The sequence below is a fragment of the Pongo pygmaeus genome, chromosome 16 (genome assembly GCF_028885625.2).
Source record: "Pongo pygmaeus isolate AG05252 chromosome 16, NHGRI_mPonPyg2-v2.0_pri, whole genome shotgun sequence".
Taxonomy (NCBI): domain Eukaryota; kingdom Metazoa; phylum Chordata; class Mammalia; order Primates; family Hominidae; genus Pongo; species Pongo pygmaeus.
This window is the reverse complement of record NC_072389.2, coordinates 41,865,922-41,888,772: the sequence shown is the minus strand read 5'-3', so window position 1 is coordinate 41,888,772 and position 22,851 is coordinate 41,865,922. Positions and strand designations below refer to the sequence as shown.

Genomic DNA, 22,851 nt, shown 5'->3' with positions numbered 1-22,851 from the left:
AAAACAGGAAGCTTTCATTCACATCCCTTGTACCTGCTCCAGCAATATGATATTTCATTTACATTCATTTCCCACTCACCACCAATATTCAACAAATTAAAAGTCACTTCAAAACAGATAGCGTTCTTTGTCATTGGGAGGAGAAAGTCAACAGACCAAACATCTGAGAGTCAATGCAGACAGATGCAGACTCATCTACTTCATCTTCTGATATACAAAGTTCTAGAAAGATAAACTTGAGTTATGTTTTGAGTCATCAATTAAACATTATATTTAATATATCTTTGGCATAACCAGGACAGTTATCCTGCATAAATAAAAATTTAGTGCCCTATATTTATAGGCAACAGAATCTAAGCTATTTAAATGAAGGTAAATCGTTTTTATTCATCAACTTTTATTTCGAGTTCTGGGGTACATGTACAGGATGTGCAGGTTTGTTACATAGGTAAACGTGTGCCATGGTGGTTTGCTGCACCTATCGACCAATCACCTAAGTATTAAGCCCAGCATCCATTAGCTATTCTTCCTGATGCTCTCCCTCCCCTGCACCCTCAACAGGCTCCAGTGTGTGTTGTTCCCCCACCCATGTGTCTATGTGTTTTCATTGTTCAACAGCCACTTATAAGTGACAACATGCAGTGTTTGGTTTTCTCTTCCTGCGTTAGTTTGCTGAGCATAATGGCTTCCAGCTCCATCCATGACCCTGCAAAGGATATGATCTTGTTGCTTTTTATGGCTGCATAGTATTCCATAGTGTATATGTACCACATTTTCTTTATTCACTGTATCATTGATGGGCATTTGGGTTGATTTCATGTCTTTGCTATTGTGAATAGTGCTGCAGTGAACATATGCATGCATGTATCTTGATAACAGAATGATTAACATTCCTTTGGTTATATATCCAGTAATAAGATTGCTGGGTCAAATGGTATTTCTACTTCTAGATCTTTGAGTAATCGCCACACTGTACTGTCTTCCACAATGGTTGCAAATAGCAATTTTTTTTTTTTGTATTTTTAGTAGCGATGGGGTCTCACCATGTTGCCCAGGCTGGTCTCAAGTTCCTGGCCTCAAGCGATCCACACAACTTGGCCTCCTAAAGTTTTGGGATTATAGGCGTGAGCCGCTGTGGCTGGCTCTCAAATTAACTTTAGAGTCTTCCACCTAGGCAACACTGGGTGCTTTTAGAACGTTGTTTTCAGGAATACCTAGGAATTTGCATGGCATTAAGAGATGAATTAAATCTCTTCTCAACCACATGTATGCCTATTTTAACTCTATTAGTGCCATATATATGTATGTATGTATATATATAAAATAAGCATTGTATATATGCTTTTATCAATAAAAATAGAAGGAATGAAGTTCTTGGTAAAAGCAAACATAAAGAACACTTAGTTAAGTAGTAAAAATATTCATTTTGTGGATATTGATCTAAAATTTAAAATACCTAAATCAATCAGACTGGGCTTCCCTTACCCAGTACCATCTAAATGTTAGAGGGTTGTTCATTTATTTTAATGTTTCAATACAAAAATATAAAAAATAAAAGAGGTTTTGGCATTTCATATTAGCAAAAAGACAGATGCTTTTTCTTGTCCTACCTATAATTTTGTTTGTTTGCTTTTTTACCTCTGAGTTTTCCACCCAACTAGCCCCACACCTCCACCTGCGGATCTCCATGGCTTTTCCTAATAAGTTTTGTAGGTCTTTGTCTCCCTTTTCAGCAGCTGAGTTACAAGGTTGGCCTCTTTTATAATTATAGTATAGCTATGTCTTAAAAAGTTTTGGAACTGCCAATTCAGTGAGTTAAAATGGGAAGATATTTTTCAATTGGCCAAACAGCTAATTCTTAAAACTGCCCTTACTTGGAATGAGGGCGGCTGGATCAAAACAGGTCTCCTCCCACAGACTGAGCTCAAGCCACTGCCTCAGTGCTCCCTCCTGCTGTACGTTAAGTATTGAGCTATCAGCAACGTCACCCTCCACCCCACACATCACAGACTGTGAGCACCTTGAGGGAAAGAATCAAACCCATCCTTGGATGCCTGGTACACAGTAAATGCTGAAATCCTGGCTCTGACACTAATGAATTAATATTGGACAAGTCACTTTATCTTTCTGAGCCTTTGCTTTCCTATCCGTTAAAATGCTTTCAGTTTCCTAGAGGAGTGGTTAGCTCAAACAAAATAATGAATGTGGAGGTGCTGAATAAATGCAATGGATTACTACAGCTGTTGTTAATAATTAGCATTTGGATTTATAGAGTAAAATTGCACCGTTTCATGGGACAAATGAGGGAGGTTCCTAAGGGTCTCAACAGTTTTTTGCCATAAGGAACATACAAAAATGTAGTTCCCTAAGAATTCTAAGATGACAGTCATACCCACATAGGTTTTTTGGTTTGGGTTTGTTTCTTCTTCCCCTCTCCTGTGCCCCCACCACACCACCACCGCAAACCAACACATAAATCTTTTCTACGCTCTGGATCCCGCTCAGGAAGAAGTGAAGTGCTCAGGTGACTGGGTCTGGAGTTTCCAACACAGGCATTTTCATTATGGCAACACAATGCATTTGCAGAAGGTATCCTGGCTCTGCTAAAAGGCAGGATTCTGCTGAGGTGGCCAAAAGGTCGGGGGACCTGGTCGGTGCCCTGTCTGTCACCTCCAGCACCAATGCCCTTTAATTCTCAGACTCGCTGCTCCTTCAGAACCTGTGTCCTCCCTTCACTCAATGGCCTGGTGAAAATAACATAGATAGGAGAAAATCGGCGCGAAAAAAGAACACTTGGACAGGTAGGCCACTTCTCTATGGTTGTTTGGGAGCTAATAAGCTGGCCTTGACAAAAACACAGATGTACTTTTTTGTTTTTGCTTTTTAAAAGAAGAACCACTGTTCAATTATTGATGCAATAGCATCCCATTCCTAATGTTCAGATCCGATCTAGCAACAGACAGCCAGCTGAGTTCAGACTGAATCGTGCCACAGACTTCATAAGACAGCATTTATCTAGTGTAGGATGAATAATTTCCACAGACAGTGGAATTATTTGAGAAATCTATAAAAATAATGAAACTTCAGAAACCTTGGTGAGCTTAAATGCTACATGAGCCACATGTCTCCAGTTCCCTAAAGGACCAAAGGTACTGCAGGTGAATCCAGGGCAGGGCATTATTTTTAAGTCACCAGAGCAATACAAACACATTGTTTGCTTTAGGTCATCTGGTTTGTCTTAATCACAAGCTAAAAATTCATTTATAATGCAGTATACAAATGCCATGTTTATATCAGTATCATATGCTGCTTGCTTGAAATCGTATACATTAAAATTAAGAACAGAAATCCAAGTTAATGGTCTAAGACAACCAATAGCAAAACCACTAAATTCCAGTTGTCAAACATCATTTAATATGTATATTTCTGGGGTTTTTTGGAACAGTAATTATTAAAACTTAAAGCGATACGAGTGAGTGTTTATGACTTCCTATTGAAAAGCCCAACTTAAAGAGCATTCATTTCAGGTTGAAGAAAATCACGTGGCCGTCTCTGTGCGATGGCCTACTGACTTTATATCCTCTTGTCAAACCTCAGCAGTTTTATTTGTAGTGATACATGCCGGAGAAGGTTGGAGGTTAAAGTTGATAGGAGGGGCAACAGGAAAATCAACCAACTCCTTTCAAGAGATTACAACCTTTAGCATTTTGGGTCTGTCGGCAGTTTCTGCAAACTTTACAAGTCTGTGGTTAGTGATGTTTTTAAAAAACTGACCCTCAAATCAGAAGTCACATGGATCTAGTAAATGCACTTTTGCTTTGAAATAATCCCAAGTGGTGAATGTTCCCCCCAGTTGATGGCTGCACGTTTTATTTGTTTGTTTGTTTTTACTTTTTTGGTACCTAAATCTAAAATGGAAAAAATGTCTGCTAACTTCTCAAGTATCTGAGATCTTGGAAAGTGAAATTACTAACCCAAATTCAATATGTGGTTCCAAAAACAGGGAAACAGCTGTTGTGAGAGAGGGAAAAAAAAAAGGAAAATAAAAATGCCTCTGCTGGAGGCAAACTTTGTTGGGCAAGGAGACTGTTAGTGCACCAGTTTCTGTCCTGCAGAAGTGTTCGGATTCTTAGCAGTGTCATATTGAAAAGTGAGATATCTGGCTATGGCATCTATGCCACAGCACAGAATTATAACAAAGTCACAAACTAAGACCCAGCAATGACTGCAAAACATCTCATCCCGTATCTATTTACCTCAACTTGGCACGCACTGGTTTACTTACAGATACTTTCCATCAAGTACTTCTAGTTACCTGTTGTCAAATGTGTATTATGTGCCAGGCACTATGTATATCTAAGCTCACTCAATCCTTATAAGAATCCAAGTTGTGCCCATTTTACAGATGAGTAAAAAAAGAGAGAGAAATTGAGAGATTTGCCCCACGTCATACAAATGAGACCAAGTGAGAACCAAAGTTATTTCCCACTCCCACTCCCCCAGACCTGTGCCCTTTCTACTCAGCTATATTGCTTCTTGGGTTGTAACTAATGATTAAATAACTTCTAGACTATTTCCCTTCATGGTTAAATTTTTAAAATCCTCATTAGTTGATTTTAACGCACAGTGTAGTGTTATGTAGCAGCAAGGGAACAAGACTCAGTGTGAAAAATCCTCAGGTCTTGTATTAGGTCAGCATGTGGTTGGCTCGGGGGTCTGATAATATTATTGGCTGCCACTAATTATTAGGAAAAATGTTTTGGTATTCAAAGAGTTCTCTATGTCAAAGTGGTAGATAGCAGTTATATAATACTAAGTACCTGTGAAATTCAAACAATTCCTACCATAAATGTTAATTCATTTCTGTTTTTAAAGATTTTACTCAACCCACTGATTAGTGTTCAACACTGAGTGACTTAAATCTCCCTGGGCCTCGGTTTCCTCACTCATGAAACTAGATTATATCTATGAGAGATCTTGGCTAGCTCTAAGAAGACTAAGTCTGTGATTTTTTTAAAGAAAACTTCTGCTTAATTCTAATAAATGTGCTCATAAAGCTTTTCAAGGAAATAAAGACACCTTTATGAATGAAAGTTAAGAATAGAAACACAACTTTGAGAAAAGTTCACTTATAAAAAAGAGCATGGAATAAATGAAAACTCTAGGCCAACTGAAGCCATGCAACAGCCGCCTCTTTTTGGGGATCCCTTGCAGCTGCAAATAAATGCTTTAAAAATAAATTTACCTGGGAATGACCTGAAAGGCAAATTATTTTGTCACCCAGAAATGTTTGTTACAAGTGTTACGGGAACTATCAACTTTTATTTAGAGAGATAATAAAACAAACATTTTCCAAACATTGCTACTTATTGTTTAAGATGAGGAAACACATGCTGGTTGAAACTTTTTTTTTTTTTAAATGCACTAAGTGCTGAGAAATTTCCAACAATTTGAAAATGTTTTTGTTATTTACAAACACATTTCATAAAGATTCCTGGTAGAAAATGTTTCCTCGCTCCTGTAATTCCAGCACTTTGGGAGGCTGAGGCAGAAGAATCGCTGAGCCCAGGAGTTCCACACCAGCCTGAGGAACATTGTGAGATCCCATCTCTACAAAAAATAGAAAAATTAGCTGGGCATGGTGGCATGCACCTGCAGTCCCAGCTACTTGGGAGACTGAGGTGGGAGGGTCACTTGAGCCTGGAAGAGGGGGACGCGAATGCTGCAGTGAGCCATGGTCCTAGGCAACAGAGTGAGACCCTGTCTCAAAAAAAAAAAAAAAAAAGACACGTTTCCAACTTTTAATGATACCTTGTTTTCTTTTACTCACAAAGTAGCAGTGTGTGTGTGGAACCATATATTTATATATGATATGCATATACATGTATGATATGCAGGTAACAGATAGTTTTGTTTTGTTTTTGTTTTTGAAATAGATGAAGCATTAAAACACAGAACATAGCACACCAGAACTCAGAAGCACTTAGTGCAAGTCCTGGTGCAAATAAGTTGGACACTAAACAATGCACATGATTTAAATGGTACTGAATATAAGGAATGTAACTACTCCTATCATAAATACCTTTCTTTCCAACCTAAATTTAACAGAAGAGGACAATACATGCCCTTAATATCCCATATATATTTTCTCCATTTTCATGTATCTATTTTTGTTCCTTTTCTATTTTGCACTTGTATTTCGGCAATAACTTCCCACTTGGCCTCCTTTCCCCAGTCTCTCTACTATTTCCACTCCCCAATACAGACAAACAAAACAAACTTCCAAAAACAAAGAGCCCCACAAACCAAACACCTCTAATTGGTCTTCTACATGGTAGCTTAATAATACTGCCACATATCAAATGAATTATGTTAGCAATTTGCTCAACAAAACAATCAGTGCTACCCTAGAGACACTAAAGTCTGTGGTGTCACACAAAGCTTTTCTTTACCTGGATCCTGTTCCTTTCGCTCTAATTGTACTAAAAACTGTTTTTTGTATATATTTCTGTGCCTATGATTTGAACAATTTTTCATAAGTAGTATTCTTTTTTTTTGGAGATGGAGTCTCACTCTGTCGCCCAGGCTGGAGTGCAATGGCGTGATCTTGGCTCATTGCAACCTCTACCTCCCGGGTTCAAGCGATTCTCCTGCCTTAGCCTCCCGAGTAGCTGGGATTACAGGCGTCCACCCCCACACCTGGCTAATTTTTGTATTTCTAGTAGAGACAGGGTTTCACCATGTTGGCCAGGCTGGTCTTGAACTCCTGACTTCAGGTGATTCACTCGCCTCAGCCTCCCAAAGTGCTGAGATTACAGGCGTGAGCCACTGCACCCAGCCTCATAAGTAATATTCTTAAATGAGTTAGTTTAACTGATATGAATCAATTCTATGCTTACACCCTAAGAATATCTAAAAGTAATATATTCATATTTATTGATAGATGCATAAAATCAATATCAATAATAGAATAATATTACAGATGAGGAAGAAAACTAGTTAACAGTTGTTTTGAAAGTTCAACAGACTTGTCATTTAGAGTTCTCTACAGTGAACCATGCATATTTTTGGAAAGTAATAGTTGTTTAAAATAATAATGAGGCCAGAATTAGATTATTCAGAATGTAATATATACCAAAGTTGAACAAATGGTTAATTTAAAAATATATATATTAAGTTCATTCTGGCCAGCATCATGTCTTTAAAAGTTCAGTACTTATCACAGAGTGGAAATTTAATGGAAAATAATGACAAATTTACTTATCTTTTATAGGGTCCTGGGCTGATAACAAATGAAGTGTTTAACTTAATATAAATATTTTAATGGTAAAAATGAATCACAGCTCTACAAATGCTTGGAAAAGTGCAATTTTTTCCCTTTAGTTTTATTATAATCTATCAGAAACCTCTGATGTTTAAATTGTATGTATAACCCTGGCTGGGTTTCCATTAAGATGCATTTATCATAATCTGCTCATACATATACTCTCAAGTATACAGACAATAAGAACATCACCACTTATTCACCCTTTCTGCTTCCTGGCTTATGGATATATACAAAAGTGATTGCAAATAATGATATTACAGGTACTCAGCTGCTTCTGGGATGTAGAAAGCTAGACATGGCAGTATTCAGGTCAATGGCCATATATCAGAAAACATGCCACAGAGATGTCCTATAGCCAAAACATTCAATGTCTCAAATTACACATGGGCTAATTAGAGCTGTACACAAAATAGCAGTATAGTTGAAGGCCATTTTCAAAGTTATCATCTGAGTTTGGATGTGCAGAGGGGGTCCGATTCAATTTGGTGAAATGAGATTCAACTCAAGCATTTATAGAGATTTATTTTATCATAGGTGGTTGGAAAAACCTTCCCTGATCACGTTATCATGATTTGAAAAAAATGTATTCATTCATTTACTTGTTTGTTTTCTGTCTTGCTCATCACAGTATGAAATCCCTAAGGATAGGGCCCACATCTGTCTTCTTCATTTCTGCATTCCTGGTTCCCAGAATGGTGAACGTAGTAGGTGCTCAAGAGGTACCAACTTAATGAGTGAAGATATTACCCTTGCTCTCAAGGAGTTTATGTGAATTTGGTACACTGGAAAGGGCAATCAGACCATCCTGAGGGAGACCTAGATCCCAGGATGCAGCTAGAGAGATATTCAGAACCAATAATCCTCTGGCTTCTTAATGAACATAAAAAAGATGCTAATGTGGCTGGTTGACATTTGCTCCCCTATGGAGAAACCAGGATAACAGGGCTGTGGGTATGGATCAGAGGCCTGGGGGAAGTCCTCAGTAGTCTGCTGCTGTCTCCACTGAAGCAGATGTTGCTCTGAAGAGCTTGCAAGGAAAGCGGGCCTTTTTTGCTATGTCCCCTCATTACAGAATTCCTCTGTACAAAATGGAAGGACAGAAAAAAATGTTTGCAAAGTCAATCATCTGGTGATGGATTTCATGAAGGTCTAGTAAATTTCAGGGAAACAGAAAACCAAAATTTTCAGAGACTTTTTATGAAAAAAAAAAAAAAAGACAAAAAAATGTCTTTAGAATGAAGAATAAAATGCTTAAGTCAATGGGTTTATAGACAGCCTCGTGTTTTTTTGGTTTTATTTTGTTTTACATAGGGTCTCCCTCTTGCCCAGGTTGGAGTGCAGTGGCATGATCATGATTTACTGCAGGCTCGACCTCCAGGGCTCATACGATCCTCCCACCTCAGCCTCCCAAGTAGCCAGGACCACAGGCGCATATCACCATGCTCAGTTAATATTATTATTTGTAGAGATGGGGTCTCACTATGTTGCCCAGGCTGGTCTCAAACTCCTGGGCTCAAGCATCCCTCCTGCCTCAGCCTCCTAAAGTGCTGGAATTACAGGTGTGAGCCACGGCACCTGGCCTGCCTCATGGTCTCTCTTTACACCTTGGAACACTGAGGGTGTATATAATACCCACTCCATACCTGGGTTTCAAGCACCACTGATGCTAGGATTAGTTCTGGTTGTTGCATTTGATTAGATTAAAAGAGGACACTGCACTGTTGGGACTTGATACTGAAAAGAGATGTTGCAGAACATGGAATATCTTTGTGTGTTTTAGTACAGGTAGCAGGTTATGTTTAGGCTAAGTACCCTGCTCTATGACTTTGCTAAGATTATCTACTCCTTATTTCTTAAATAAATTTGACTCTCAGTGACTTTCCTTTCCAATCTATTCCCCATATTGCTGCTCATACAGTCTTTCTAAATAAAAATATGATCATGCTACTTCCCTAATTAAAATATTTCAAAGGCTCCCCACTGCCGAAGTGATTTTTCCCCTACATGACCTGGCTCGTCTTACTTCTCCAATATCATCGTCTCTATCCTGACACACAATTGATACTTCAGAAATACCAAAGTACTTACCATTTCTTTAATATACTATGTATTGTCGAACTTCTCCACTTTCATGCCAGGTAATTTGGTCTGCCTTTTAAAAGGTTACCTAGAAAACCTTTGTGCTTTTCTTATGACTCAACTCATGGGTCTTCCTACTCCCTCTGGCTTGAATGACTATTTCCATTCTGAGGACCCAAGCCAGTCGCTACTGCACTTAACATAGTAAAATTCCTTGTTTACATTTTTGTTTATTTTACAAGACCATGAGCTTACTGAGGCTTGAGGCCATGCTTATCTTTTATCTTTATTGCCTACCCCTGTACCCAGCACAAGATACCAGTTTAATGAATAAACAAATGAATGTGTGAATGAGTGAACTTCAGCAGTCTGCTGCAGTTTTGAAAGAAAACTGGCCTGCGTTTGGAAATACTTATTCTACGCAGGCAAACCAACAACAGGAAGCCTCCAGAAGGAGGTCTCAACTCAAGCACATCGGGGTCTCAGAAATCTATGATGGTATAAAGAAAATTGTGAGAAAGCAGTTCACAAAATAAAGGTGACGCGAAAAAGCTTATTTTACATAATCAGTGTTGAATTTGAGATTCTGTTTGATTTTTGCCTTCTTTGTTGGCCATCAAAACTTAAAGTACTGATTTTTTGTTTTCTTGTGTATTAATGAACAAACACTAAAGAGAAAACAAAAGCAAAACAAAAAAAATTGTTTTGCATAGGCTTAGACTACTAAGAACTTTTATGCATTAGAACGTGTCAATGTTAACAGTAAGGGTTCATATCTCATTTTACATATTATTCCATTTATACTCTATTTTATGTATTTATAGATATAAATTGGCTTCCAGCTGGTCTTGTCTAGTTGGGTCTTTGATGGTGGTCCAAATGAATGACCTATAATTTCAATCCTTCCTTTCCTAGTATCTCGCATATGCACACTAGTTTTTGTAGTACCCTGGACACTTGGACATTTGGTTCCATCTACTCTTTTATTTGGATAATTGGTTTCATCTACTCTTTTATTTTCAGTTCACAACGAAACTTTTCCTGGCTTATGTATAAAATATTATGGTTAAGATTTTGAATCTAATTTTTAAGTATTTAAATAAACCAAAAAAACCAAAATCTAAACCATGGAGACAGCCCTCATTTTACTCCACAAAGTTCTTTCCTAGTGTTATGTACCTCCCAAAAACTTTGTAAGTTGAAGCCCTAAATTCCAGCACTTGAAAATGTGACTGTATTTGGGGACAGGGTCTTTACAGAGGAAATTAAGTTAAAATGAGGTCATTAGGGTGTCCCTAATTGAATGACTGATGTACTTACAAGAAGAGGATTAACTTGGACACAAGTTAAATGATTAACTTGGACACAGATATTACAGAGGAAAGATGATGTGAAGACACAGGAAGAAGAAGCCCTTCTACAAGCTAAGGACAAATCCTCTCCTTATGACACTCAGAAAGAACCAGCCCTGCTGACACTTTGATGTCAGCCTTCCAGCCTCCAGAACTGTGAGAAAATAAATTTCCGTCCTGTAAGCCACCCAGTCTGTGTAGTATTCTGTTATGACAGCCCTAGGAAACTAGGACCCCTAGAGCATCATTTTATTTTTCAATGCTAGTACTTTGTAAACTAAAAAAAAAAAAAAAAAAAGCTTTTCAAATATTAAATTGTCATTATAATTATTTGATGAAGACAATGATGTCAACTGGTCTTTGAAGTTTTTCAGACTTAAACACTTACAACTAGTTGGAAATACTCCAGTCTGGAAAATATGGAAGGTGAAGTTGTTTTGTTTCTACCAGAGTTTGATTATTTGGCAGGAGTGCACTGGTTACCCCATATGCCTCTCCTTTTTATGCTGCTGTACCAATTCCTCATAAAGTAGAGGTCATGCATCAGGGTGGTTCTGGGATATATTTTGTTTCAGTGCCCTGAAACTACAGAATTAATTGTCACTATTTAAAGTGTAGGAGAGAGCCCAGGCCATCACAGTAAATTCTTTAAAAAAGCTGGGTGTGGTGGTCCACACCTATATTCTTAGCTACTTGGCATGTTGAGGTAGGAAGGAGCTAGAGGCTGCAGTGAGCCATGATTGTGCCACTGCACTTTAGCCTGAGTGAGAGAGTGAGACCTTGTCTCAAAATAAATAAAAATAAAAATAAAAAATTGAAATGCAGGAGAGCAAACATAATTTTTTTTTTTTTTTTGAGATGGAGTCTCGCTCTTGTTGCCCAGGCTGGAGAGCAATGGTGCGATCTCAGCTCACCGCAACCTCCGCCTCCTGGGTTCAAGCGATTCTCCTGCCTCAGCCTCCAGAGTAACCGGGATTACAGGCATGCACCACCATGTCCGGCTGATTTTTGTATTTTTACGGGAGATGGGGTTTCTCCGTGTTGGTCAGGCTGGTCTCAAACTCCTGACCTCAGGTGATCCGCCTGCCTCGGCCTCCCAAAGTGCTGGGATTATAGGCATGAGCCACGGCGCCCAGCCCATAAAAATTTTGATATTCAGCATGATTTGAAGAATTACGAGATTTGGCCATAGTGGGCCCTTTATATCTCCATAGCCACATGAGCTGAGCTGAGAAGGGCTGTTTCACGTAGTACTACCATCTCTCAGTATCACCACAGTTTCCACTCCTTTCTGTTGTCTGTCTGGTCCCTGCATAATCTTGGATCTAAGGTGATGTCATTTGGGCTTTTCAGTTATGACAGGTATGGTTAGTCAGGATGCCCAAGTATATTTACTATCTCCTCTTACGTAGCTTAAAAGTGGTACTCCCCACTCCCCACATCTACCTCACTCATATCCCACCACTGATTTGATTATCGTCCACACAAGAGAGTCCAGGAGGGCATTCCAAAGGGGACACAGGTATTAGATGCAAAAAAGAGGTCCTTCATCAAATAAGTTTAAGAAATGTAGGGTTAAACAATGATAAACATGTTTCCTCGACACAGAATTCCTCAGAGCCTTTAATATTCTAATGTAGTAGGCAACATTTTCCAAAATTATTCGACCCCCCAACTTTTGTTTGGAGAGCATTTTCAACAAACCATATTCAGTGAAACTTTAACCCAAGCAAGCCCTTTTCCAGTACAAAATAAATTTGTTGTTTTTGCTAAGTAATGTGGATTCTTGTAGTAAATATGACATTTTAGATACATATTCAATCAGAGTTTAAAAAAAGAATAAAACTTTGTATATTTCATTCAGAATACTAATTTTTCAAATTTTTTGGATGTGATATGTGCAAAGATGGCCAACACTATGGATCTTTTAAATTCAATAACATGGTTTTTGTACAATTTTCAGTAATCAAAATGGTAATAGGAGAATACATACTTATTTTCAGTTGGATCCAAGACATCATCTCATGCTTTACTTTAAACTTGCTAACATTTGGAATATTTGCATAATTAATTTCGAAGTTCGATACTTGCCAGTAATGGTTAAAATACGTGTCACAGTGTGCATTTCCTATAAACGGCTTTATAAGTATATTGTAACACCATCTCCAAACATACTGATAACATATAAAACAATACCAATAATTTTTCTTTAAGTTGGTATTATTTCTCTCAGAAATTGCAGTGGGCTTCTCAGTAAAACCAAAGCGAGGGAGAGAGGGGACAGGCTGTCTTTTCTTTGTTTGTTGTTTTGTTTTGTTTTGCATTTAGAGACAGGGTTTCACTCTATTGCCTAGGCTTCAGTACAGGGTTATCATCACCATTCACTGTATGCTCAAACTACTGGGCTTAAGGGATCTTTCCACCTCAGCCTCCCAACTAGCTGGAACTACAGGCACATGCCACTATGCCTGGCTTTTTAAATTTGTTTTTGTTTTTTGTTGTTGCAACAGGGTCATGCTATGTTGCCCAGCTGGTCTCAAACCCCTGGCTGCAATTCAACTTCCCACCTTGGCCTCCCAAAGTGTTGGGATTATAGGCATGAGCCATTGCACCCAGTCTTGTTTTCTTGAAACTGCAAAACTCAAAGACTGATGATTGTTTATTTTCCATGGCATATATATTAGATTTGTAACATTCCTTCCAAGTCTCAGAAACTTTGGGAACAGCAAATGTTGTAACATTAGCAGTTTGTGCTATTAACATTGGTCCATGATATTTACATTTTAAAAATACATTATGCCTATTCAAAATAAACCATTCAGTGCCTGGCACATAATAGGCTCTTAATATTTTAATCCTAGTGATACAGGGGTAAACAAAAGAGACAAAAATCTCTGTCCTTGTGAAACTTTTATTCTAGTGGGGCAAACAAAACAGAGGGATATTACAGATCATGTTAGAAGGTAAGGATTATGGAGAAACATGAAACAAAAAAGAAAGCTGTAGGCTGTTAGGGAGGGTCAGATTAGGTCTGAGAAGGTGGTGATGTGTCTGACTTTGGACAGTGAGCTACGTATGTACCTGAGGACAGTGCTTCATGTAACAGGGAGTCAGCACAAAAGGCCTGGGGCAACAACGTACTTGACAAGTTTGAGGAAGAGCAAAGAGGCCAGAATGGCTGTTGCAGAGTGGGTAAGCGGGGAGTGTGTGGTAGGAGATGAGGTCAGAACAATAACTGGGGCAGAACGATCTAGGGCCATGAAGGCTGGTTTTGGCTCTTACTCTGGGTCATAGGGAACCACTGCAAGAAGTGGCATATGAGGCAGAGAAACAAGAATGATTCCAAGGTAGTTCATCTAAGCAAACGGAAAGACAGAATTGTCAAAACTGAGATGGGAAAAACATTTAAGGACATCTGGAATTCAGATATGGCTACGCTGAATTTGAGATATCTGCCATATATTCAAGCAGAGGTGTTGAATGGGCAGCTGGATATATGGGTCCTGAAGTTCAGGGAGAGGTTCAGTATAGACCCATAGCTTTGGGAAGTATTAGCACACAGATGGTATAAAACTAGATGAAATCACCAAGCAAAAAAATAGAGAAGAGGATGAAATGTTGAGGTCTGGGACACTCCAACATAAAGAGAACAGTTAGAAGAGAAGGAAGCATGAATGGAGATTGAGAAGGAATGGCTACTAAGACTGGGAGAAAAGCAAAAGGTGTGGTACTCTATAAACCAAATAAAGTCAAGTTTCAAGGAGTCATCAGTAACCTTTGTCAAATGTTGCGGACAGGTCAAGTAAAGGTGAGTTCTGACCTGGTGATTTTGGTCATAAATATAGTCTTGAACAATATTATCTTTATTAATAAGTATGAGTTTATGTGACTATCTAGGACACCCTATGTACCTCCCACACCCTGATGTCTTTTCTAAACAAAAAGCAGCTCCAGGCATTTCCCTGTATATGAGTATTCTTATTTGGGTTAAAATACTTTACATTCTTGGGATACAACCAACTGATTAAGTGATTGTCCTCTGACTCATAAGCAGCCGAAGGTTGCCCAACAGCTGGTACAGTGATCTGATCCCATAACTGCCTAATAAGGATGAAGAGTCATTAACTGGATAGTAACTAGCTGGATAGTAACTAATTGACCCAGACTATTAGTGAGACAGGATATGAGAGACAGAGAAAAGGGAGCTAGCAGAAGTCAGCTGTCCACAAAAGCCTCATAATTCTTGAGGTAGTACTCCATGTAGTCCCTGTCACAGCAATGGCACACACAAATGAAACCTCCTGGTCTAGTTCTTTATCATTTCACATTATGGTGGCACACTCTGGCAACATGCAGATTAGTTAATATTTTCCAAATGCTCCTAACATAACTTTAGCCTCAAATGCAATATTTGTTACCTATAGTCTAGATTCTAGATGAATCACTTCATTTGAATAATTTAGCAGAAGGGGAGGTCAGATATAAAAGGCAAAAATAGGAACGATCCAGGTATTGGAACCTGCAGGAGCAAAGGCATGCAAAAGGGCAGTGTGAAGCAATTTTTTTTTTTTTTTTTTTTGAGATCGGGTCTCACTCTGTTGCGTAGGCTGGAGTGCAGTGGTGCAATCTCAGCTCACTGCAACCTCTGCCTCCCGGGTTCAAGCAATTCTTCTGCCTCAGCCTCCCAAGTAGCTGGGATTACAGGCGTGTGCCACCACGCCTGGCTAATTTTTGTATTTTTAGTAGAGACGGGGTTTCACCATGTTGGTCAGGCTGGTCTTGAACTCCTGACCTCAGGTGATCTGCTCGCCTCGGCCTCCCGAAGTGCTGGGATTACAGACATAAGTCACTGTGCCCGGCCAGTGTGAAGCATTTTTAAATGATTAAAAAGGGTGTGAGGCATATTTGTTTGGCTAGAAGTAGGGAAGTGTATTGAGTAACATCTTGGGATATGGCTGGAAAGGAGGAGGTCAGATTGTGGAAGACCTTAAACGTACTTCAAGACAAGAGGCCTGACTTTCCTCTGCAGGTAATGGACAGCCATTATTTACCAAGATTTTAAAGAGATCTGGATGGGTAATACTGCTAGAACATTAACAGCAGAGAGCCCTGAAATAACTCAGCATCCCAGGCACTCATCAACAGCAGGTCCAAGTGAGTAGGCTTAAGGTTCTTCAGCCTTTCCATTAGGAATTAGAGAATGTTTATGCAATTGAATAGGATGCAGGAGTATAACCAACTCATTATCAAAGCAGCATCTCGTAGACACATGCCTATGTGGCTTTGAAACAAACATGGGAGAATGTCAAGTTCTTCCACTAAGTGGGTTGGGGAGTAGAGGTCACCAGCATGAAAGAATATCAAGATACTGGACAACAATGGGAAGAGGGGAGTAAGTCAGTCGCTGTAGGGTGTAAATCAAGGGAGATTTTCAAAGCACGGGGCAAACCATGCAATTCTAAGGAAGAGGGAAAACTGAGGAAAGGAAGAAGTATAATAAGAAGCCACCTTCATTTGAGACAAGTGGAGAGAATCAGCAAAAACAGAGACAGAAATGGGGGTGGTTTAAAGAAGTTATATGTGGGAGTTCTCTACCTTCTCAGAGAAGCCTTGGAGCAAGGTCTTGGGCTAAGAAGGTAGATAATGGGGACAGTTATAGAAACTGTTTAGGAGTAACCAAATAAAATTGTTTTCTTAGAAAAGTTAAATGAACTAATGGGGAGGATGCTACATGTGCCTCCTTCTTAACACCAAACTCTTAGCAACTAAATCCTATGATCAGATGGTAACTTTTTTCCCAAATAGTTCTCTCTAAGCATCACAATTTTTAATTCTGTTCTGCAGCTGTGGACTTTTAAAGGATTGAACTGCATGATTAGCAAATGTTTATTACTTACAAATGAATTAATATTAGATGCTGGGAAATTAAACTCAAATATAATTAATCCCAAGTGGAAAAAAATTATTAAACAACACAATTATTAAAATGTGTGGTAAGTATATATTAAGATCACATATATAAATTTGATATGATAGAAGCATAATATAGAATCTTCACTTAACTTGTCTTACAGTCTACCAATTACAAATAATGTGTATGAATATGCAAAGACCAACTTTAAATTTTAAAAGTACAATAAGACTATATATAGTTTTTAAATTTTAAAGTTGATCACATAATATGCATATATATGCACATATGTATGTCTTTGGTAATTTTAGTGATTTAGAAAATTAATCTCAAATAAAAATGATTTAAAATGGTTAAAAAGTGTAAGTATATATTAAGATAAGCATATTTAAAATAACCGATACGATAGAATAATAGGGAAATCCTTACTTAAAATGTCTTAGTATAGTCTACCAATTAGAAATAATATGTGTATTACTATGCAAAGATCAACATTAAATTTTACAAGTACACTAAACTATGTATCTCTGGTAATTTTAGTGATTAATGCTTTAATTAAGAGATGAGGTACATGCAGACATATGCAATAAACTGACATAATTCATCATATTGAAAGAATAACATGATGAATGCATATGTATATTGTAAATTATACAACACACATGCAAATCATATACTCATTATCACACAGAGGCATTATTTTTCCTACAGTCAAAATGCAACAAATCTTCAAGTATTATTCAATCTACTGAATGACTATTTAGGAACAAAGTAGTTTGCAGTATCTTTTGCAGAATGATAATTTAAACTGAGAAACTCAAGTTAATGGAAATATAGAGCAGACATTTTTAGTGGCTACATCCCTGTGTGAGCTAAACTGGAAACAAGTCCCTGTACTATGTATCTATTGTTCACTAGTGTCATTTTAAATGGAAGTCTAGACACTGGAGATTTTAATAAGGCCTTTAAGTACACTGCCAAATTAATCCTTATTTATTTACATTGAACAGTGAATACATTGATCATTGACTAGTTGGAAAAATAGCAACACTGGCCCAGAAACAGTTTCTCAATGAAAGAGTAATTACTTAAAAACACAACCTTCTGAGATTGATTTGTTTTTGAATGAAGTATCCTAAAACAAAGACAATTTAAACATGAATATATTTGGTGTCTGGTAATAGCCAGTAAATACTGATGTGTGTGTGCTTGGATGAGAGCGGACTGACTCTCCAAACCCTGAGACAGGCTAGGCAGGCTGAGGTGACGATGTAAGCTCTGAAGCTCTAGAAGAACAAACTTGGGTTATTTATAAACAGATACTTAGCACAGAGTCAGGTTAACCTTCTCTGCTGTAATTCAGCTTGGAGATATACTGTTAATTAAGCTTTAGGACTGAACTCAGTGGAAAATAAATGAGCTTTTTTAAAAAAAAAAAAAAGTTTATAAAAGTTAAAGTAACTAGGGGAGGAATAAAGTGCCTCTGGAATTCTTATACCCGATTACAGAGTATTAGTATTGTTCTAAGGATGAACAAAGTGTACATGAACATGTTAATTAAAACAAACAGCATATGCACTGATATTTCTGATCATTTTAAACTTTAATTTGGGTAAAAGGACTCCTTTTAGGAGGGGGAAGACTACTATAGATGTTCCTACTTTACGGGTGAGATTGAATCATCATCTATGAATCAAAAAGAGCAGGCCTTTTAACACTGTTACATACTTCAATGCATTATAATTCTCACTCTTAAATCAAACCTAAAGAAAAATATTTATAAGCTGCACTGTTGTATGAATCAAATATAATAGCTTCATGGATGACTTTTTCTCATCTAGGATAAGAAGACAATACCCCTATTAATATATTAACATCATGAAATTTTATAACATTTTTAAGATTTCTTTGAAAAGTCTATTTTACTTTTTAATTAAATCCATTTTCCAGAAAGGTCTTTAAGGCCCTACAAAGTACCTTGCATTTTCTTATTGCTGACAGTTCTTGAAACCACGCTTGAATGCCTTCTTTATCCTTTGCCGAACAATTGAAAGATCATATGCGAAAAGACTGTGCCTTCTCTTTTTCTTGCTCTGTAATTAAGGCATTCTAATACATTTCCTCATAGTTGTTACAAGAGCAAACTGCTAAGATTCATAGATTGAGACAATTTTGATGCCTATGATTATATAACCACATATGATTTTTTCTAATCACAGATTTTAAAAATAACAACAAAACTCCTTCAAACTAAATGATTAATCTCTGGAAGGTTAAGCTGAAATGGTTCTTCTTGTATTGTCTTAATGTATGTATGGAAAAAAAATACAATACATTTGGCTAACTAACCTTTAATATAAGTTGAGTAAATGATAAATTCATATTAAGAACACGTTTTCTCCAAATCAATGTATATTCTGAGAGTCTCAGATTTTCAGGTTTTCTTGTTGTTGCTTAAAGATGAAAATACTGCATATGTGCTTAAAGTGCCAAGTAAATGCAGGTTTTAAAAATCATACAAAAAAATCAAGATTTTAATTTAAATGTGTATATGTATATAAAATGTCTGAACAAAGATTCATCTAGAAATACATTTAGTTTAATATTCCTTAAGTTGGGAAATTATATCTGTAACTCAAGAAAATGCTTTTGTAAACAGTGATAAAAAAACAAAGCTTAAAATATAAGATTTATAAACTCTCTAATTCATTTGCCAGAAACATAAGACTGAAATTATACATCAACAATCATTTTAAACAAAAAAATGATTTGTGCTACTATTTAGGAATTAAACACTTTTCAGAGCACAAAGAAGTATGTTAATAAGTTTCTGTCATATTTTGAATAAATGGTCAGAATTTCTTACCCATTTTCTTTATTTAAAAAATACTGGGTTTGCTACTGGGTTAAAATATTGTAAATGGCTTTGGTAGTGGCCAATTAGATGATTTTTTGAATAAACTTTGGAGATTAAAAAAAGTTTAGGTTATATCTTATGACTTAAAAACTTACACTGGTGATAAGAAAATACTGGAAAATATAGGATGTTATAATTTTATATTTAAAATGGTACTTTCAGATAATTCCCCTGACTTTTTTTATTTTTTGCAAACAATTTCAATGTATACAAAGCAGAGAGATCCCTCACCTCAGATATCCACCTTCCAGATTCTATATCCTTCTTTAAATCTTTCTTTCCCTATGAACTTATATATTTATTTTATTGAAATATTTAGAGGAAATCTCAGACACCAACTCAATCTACCCTTACATATTTTTGTATGTATCTTTTTTTCAAAAAAAGGACATTTTCTTCTTGACACAATTTCATACATAATGCCACAATGGCATTGTCATGCCTAAGAAAATTAATAACTTCTAGGTGTTAAGAATTCACAATAATTCACATTCAACTTTCAATGACTATCTAAAAAATGTGATTTTTTTTGTAGTCTGATGGAGTCAAGGTGCAACAAACAGGATCAACTGCATTTGGTTAGGATGTCTCTTAAGTTTTTTTCCTAGTACAGTTCCTCCCTTTCCCTGTAAATTTTTTTCATGCCTTTGTCTTGTTGAAGAAACTGTTCTGACTTCTTTTTCAATTGAATTTGGAATGTCACTGTTGAAGAAAGTGCAGCATTGGGCTGACAAAGTGAAACCTGCCAAACTTCTCAAATTTATTTTTTGGCTATAGAGGGGCAAAAGAAGTCCTGGGACACTTCTGCCTACTTCACGTTCTGCAAGACCTCCATGAAGCCCTTCAGCAAGTCTACCCGTCACATTAAGGAGTCTAAAACTGTGATAATCATTCATAAAATTTTGTGTTTTATAATACTACTTTGACGTATTGCAGTTTGTAAAATAGTTTTTATTTAATAGCATTAAGATATTTATGCATAAACTAAATGACATCAAATAAACTAATAAATGTTTAGAAATTCCAGGTTTATAAATATCTTCCTTAGAATGTATAAGAAATAATTGAGAATTGTTTTTTAATGATCCTGGGAAAGAAATACAATTTGGCATGTCTCTTAACTTTGGCTTTTGCCCCCATTTTTAGGGATCATTTAGCCAGACAGGCAGGTTTTCATTAAATTTAATTTGTGTGGAGCTTAAATATTAAGTTGAGTTATTAGGATGGTAAACCAATTGATGGCTCTGTCTTTTAACATCTTGTGGTGCACTTTTTAAGAGAGATATATAGAATATTCAGAGGATTATAAAATGCTGATGAAAATTACAAGTGTTAGGAAAGAGAAAATGAAACTTGAACATATCTCCATGGTATTTGTGTTACATAAAAGTGTAAATTAGCATATATAACACTGGCTTAATCTTTCTTTGCAACAGCTTTAGCTAATAAAACTTCAAAAAGATCAGTGATGCAGTTTTTGAAAATCTCAAATATGAATGACTTTAAATGGAACCAGATGACATGAATGACAGTAAAGTAATCGTAGATGAAATTACCAATTTCAAATGAAATAAATTCAAAATGAAAAGGATGAAGGGCAATTAAGTACCTATTTTGACAATCCGAAGTGGTCAAGTTTTTAAAAGTATGACACAGGAACCTTAACCTATCTATATATGAGTGATAAATGAGGCATTTTGTGTCATTACATTCCCATAAATCACTTTCTTTAACTGCTGATGGCTTTTATCAGATCTAACCTTTTCAAGCTTCTATTAGAGTGCTAACATTTTCAACTTTGACACATGTGCAGTTTACAAATTCTGCAGCTGATTAACTCTGGACAGAAGCTCACTGGCATCATTGTCTTTAAGTTGGGTGAAAGCCTTAGGGTCTCAAACACTCAGACACTTACATTACAGTACAAAAATCTCAATTAATGTAAGGGGTTGGGCTTTAGAGTTGCCAGGAGTTTGTTTTCTTTTAGGAAACAAATATGAACAAGACTTCATTTTCTATGAAACAGGTGATTTAGGAAATACTAAAAATTAAAAAAAATTAGAAGAGCAAGCCTGATAATAAGGGTTAATCATGTATTTTTTTTTTGCCTTAAAATATATATTTTTGGCATTCAAGAAATATTGTTCAAAAAATGAGTGCTAAAGTTTAGTTTTGAAACAATCAAAACAGAAAACCCAAGATTAATACATTTGTTAGGTGAGGGATATGACCTGAAATAAAATATAATTTAAGTGAGGCTTTTTATACTGATGGAACCATTTTAATGATTTTTATGGAGAGATGTTAAATCAAACTAAAATATGCAGCTTAACTTTCATGTAAATTCCCAACATTCTAAATTAAAGGTTGTTTTGGTTAATTCACCGGTCAATTCAGTTGAAAAAGAGATTGAACACTCTTACTCTGCCTACTTTTAAAACAGTTGTATTGAAATTATAAAGACAAATCATGTAGAAGGTAATGCAATTTCTGTTAAAAGTTACTTGTTAAAATACCAAATCTTCACAAGGTACTTTTTATACATAAAATTAGGATAAACTACTTATTACCAACATGAAACATTTATCACAAGAAACTTTAAAATTATCAAACTATTTGTCTATTAACAGCGTAGGAACAAATAAAGCAAATATATGAAAGCTGTAATCTATTAAATTGCAGACAAGTGAAGATCAAGACTTCACAATATTTTTAATTTTAATGGTCCTAATTTCTTAGTTGAGGAGTCAAATATAACAGTTAAATTGGACACCCTGAGGGTTTTGATGATTAACATGAAATTATATAGGTAGATATGAATAGGTCAATGTATTTATATAAATAGCACATACATAAATATATGTGAGTAGACGTGGGTTAGTGGGAACAAAGATGTCAAAGAAATGTATTTAGAAAATATAATTGACACAGACCTTGAAATAAAGCTAAAGTTTAAAAAAACACTGTCTTTGATAATAATAACTTGACAGAACAAATCATGATGCTGGTTGTTTGACCAACAGGAGCCTGGGTACTTCAAATAGCATTAGTTTTGATAAGAACTACCAGTCACCTAGCCTAAATAATGAAACCTAAAGAGACGGACTAATGGCACTAAAGTAAAAATGTTCACAGAGAACCTCCTGCGGCAGATTGCCTCTTGTTGATAAATGACAAATCTTAGAAAAATAGTGGGGGAAGGACAACTTTTTCTAGCACCACAACCCACACAGTCTCATAATGTCACCATCTAAGGCCTATCCAT

At 36.5% G+C, this 22,851-nt stretch overlaps 1 protein-coding gene across 10 annotated transcripts in view; it reads right to left on the bottom strand.

The window, feature by feature from the left end:
- The window catches only part of CDIN1 (CDAN1 interacting nuclease 1), a 274,755-nt gene that overhangs the window by 99,470 nt on the left and 152,434 nt on the right, over positions 1-22,851 (bottom strand). Inside the window, exon 11 of one of the 10 annotated variants that reach the window (XM_054451241.2) lies at positions 5,466-5,610. The exons of the other annotated variants lie outside the window; for them this stretch is intronic. Coding sequence (XP_054307216.1) covers positions 5,466-5,610 — 145 coding nt within the window. Of the gene's footprint in view, positions 1-5,465; positions 5,611-22,851 lie in introns of those variants that run through there. 10 annotated transcript variants of the gene reach the window in all.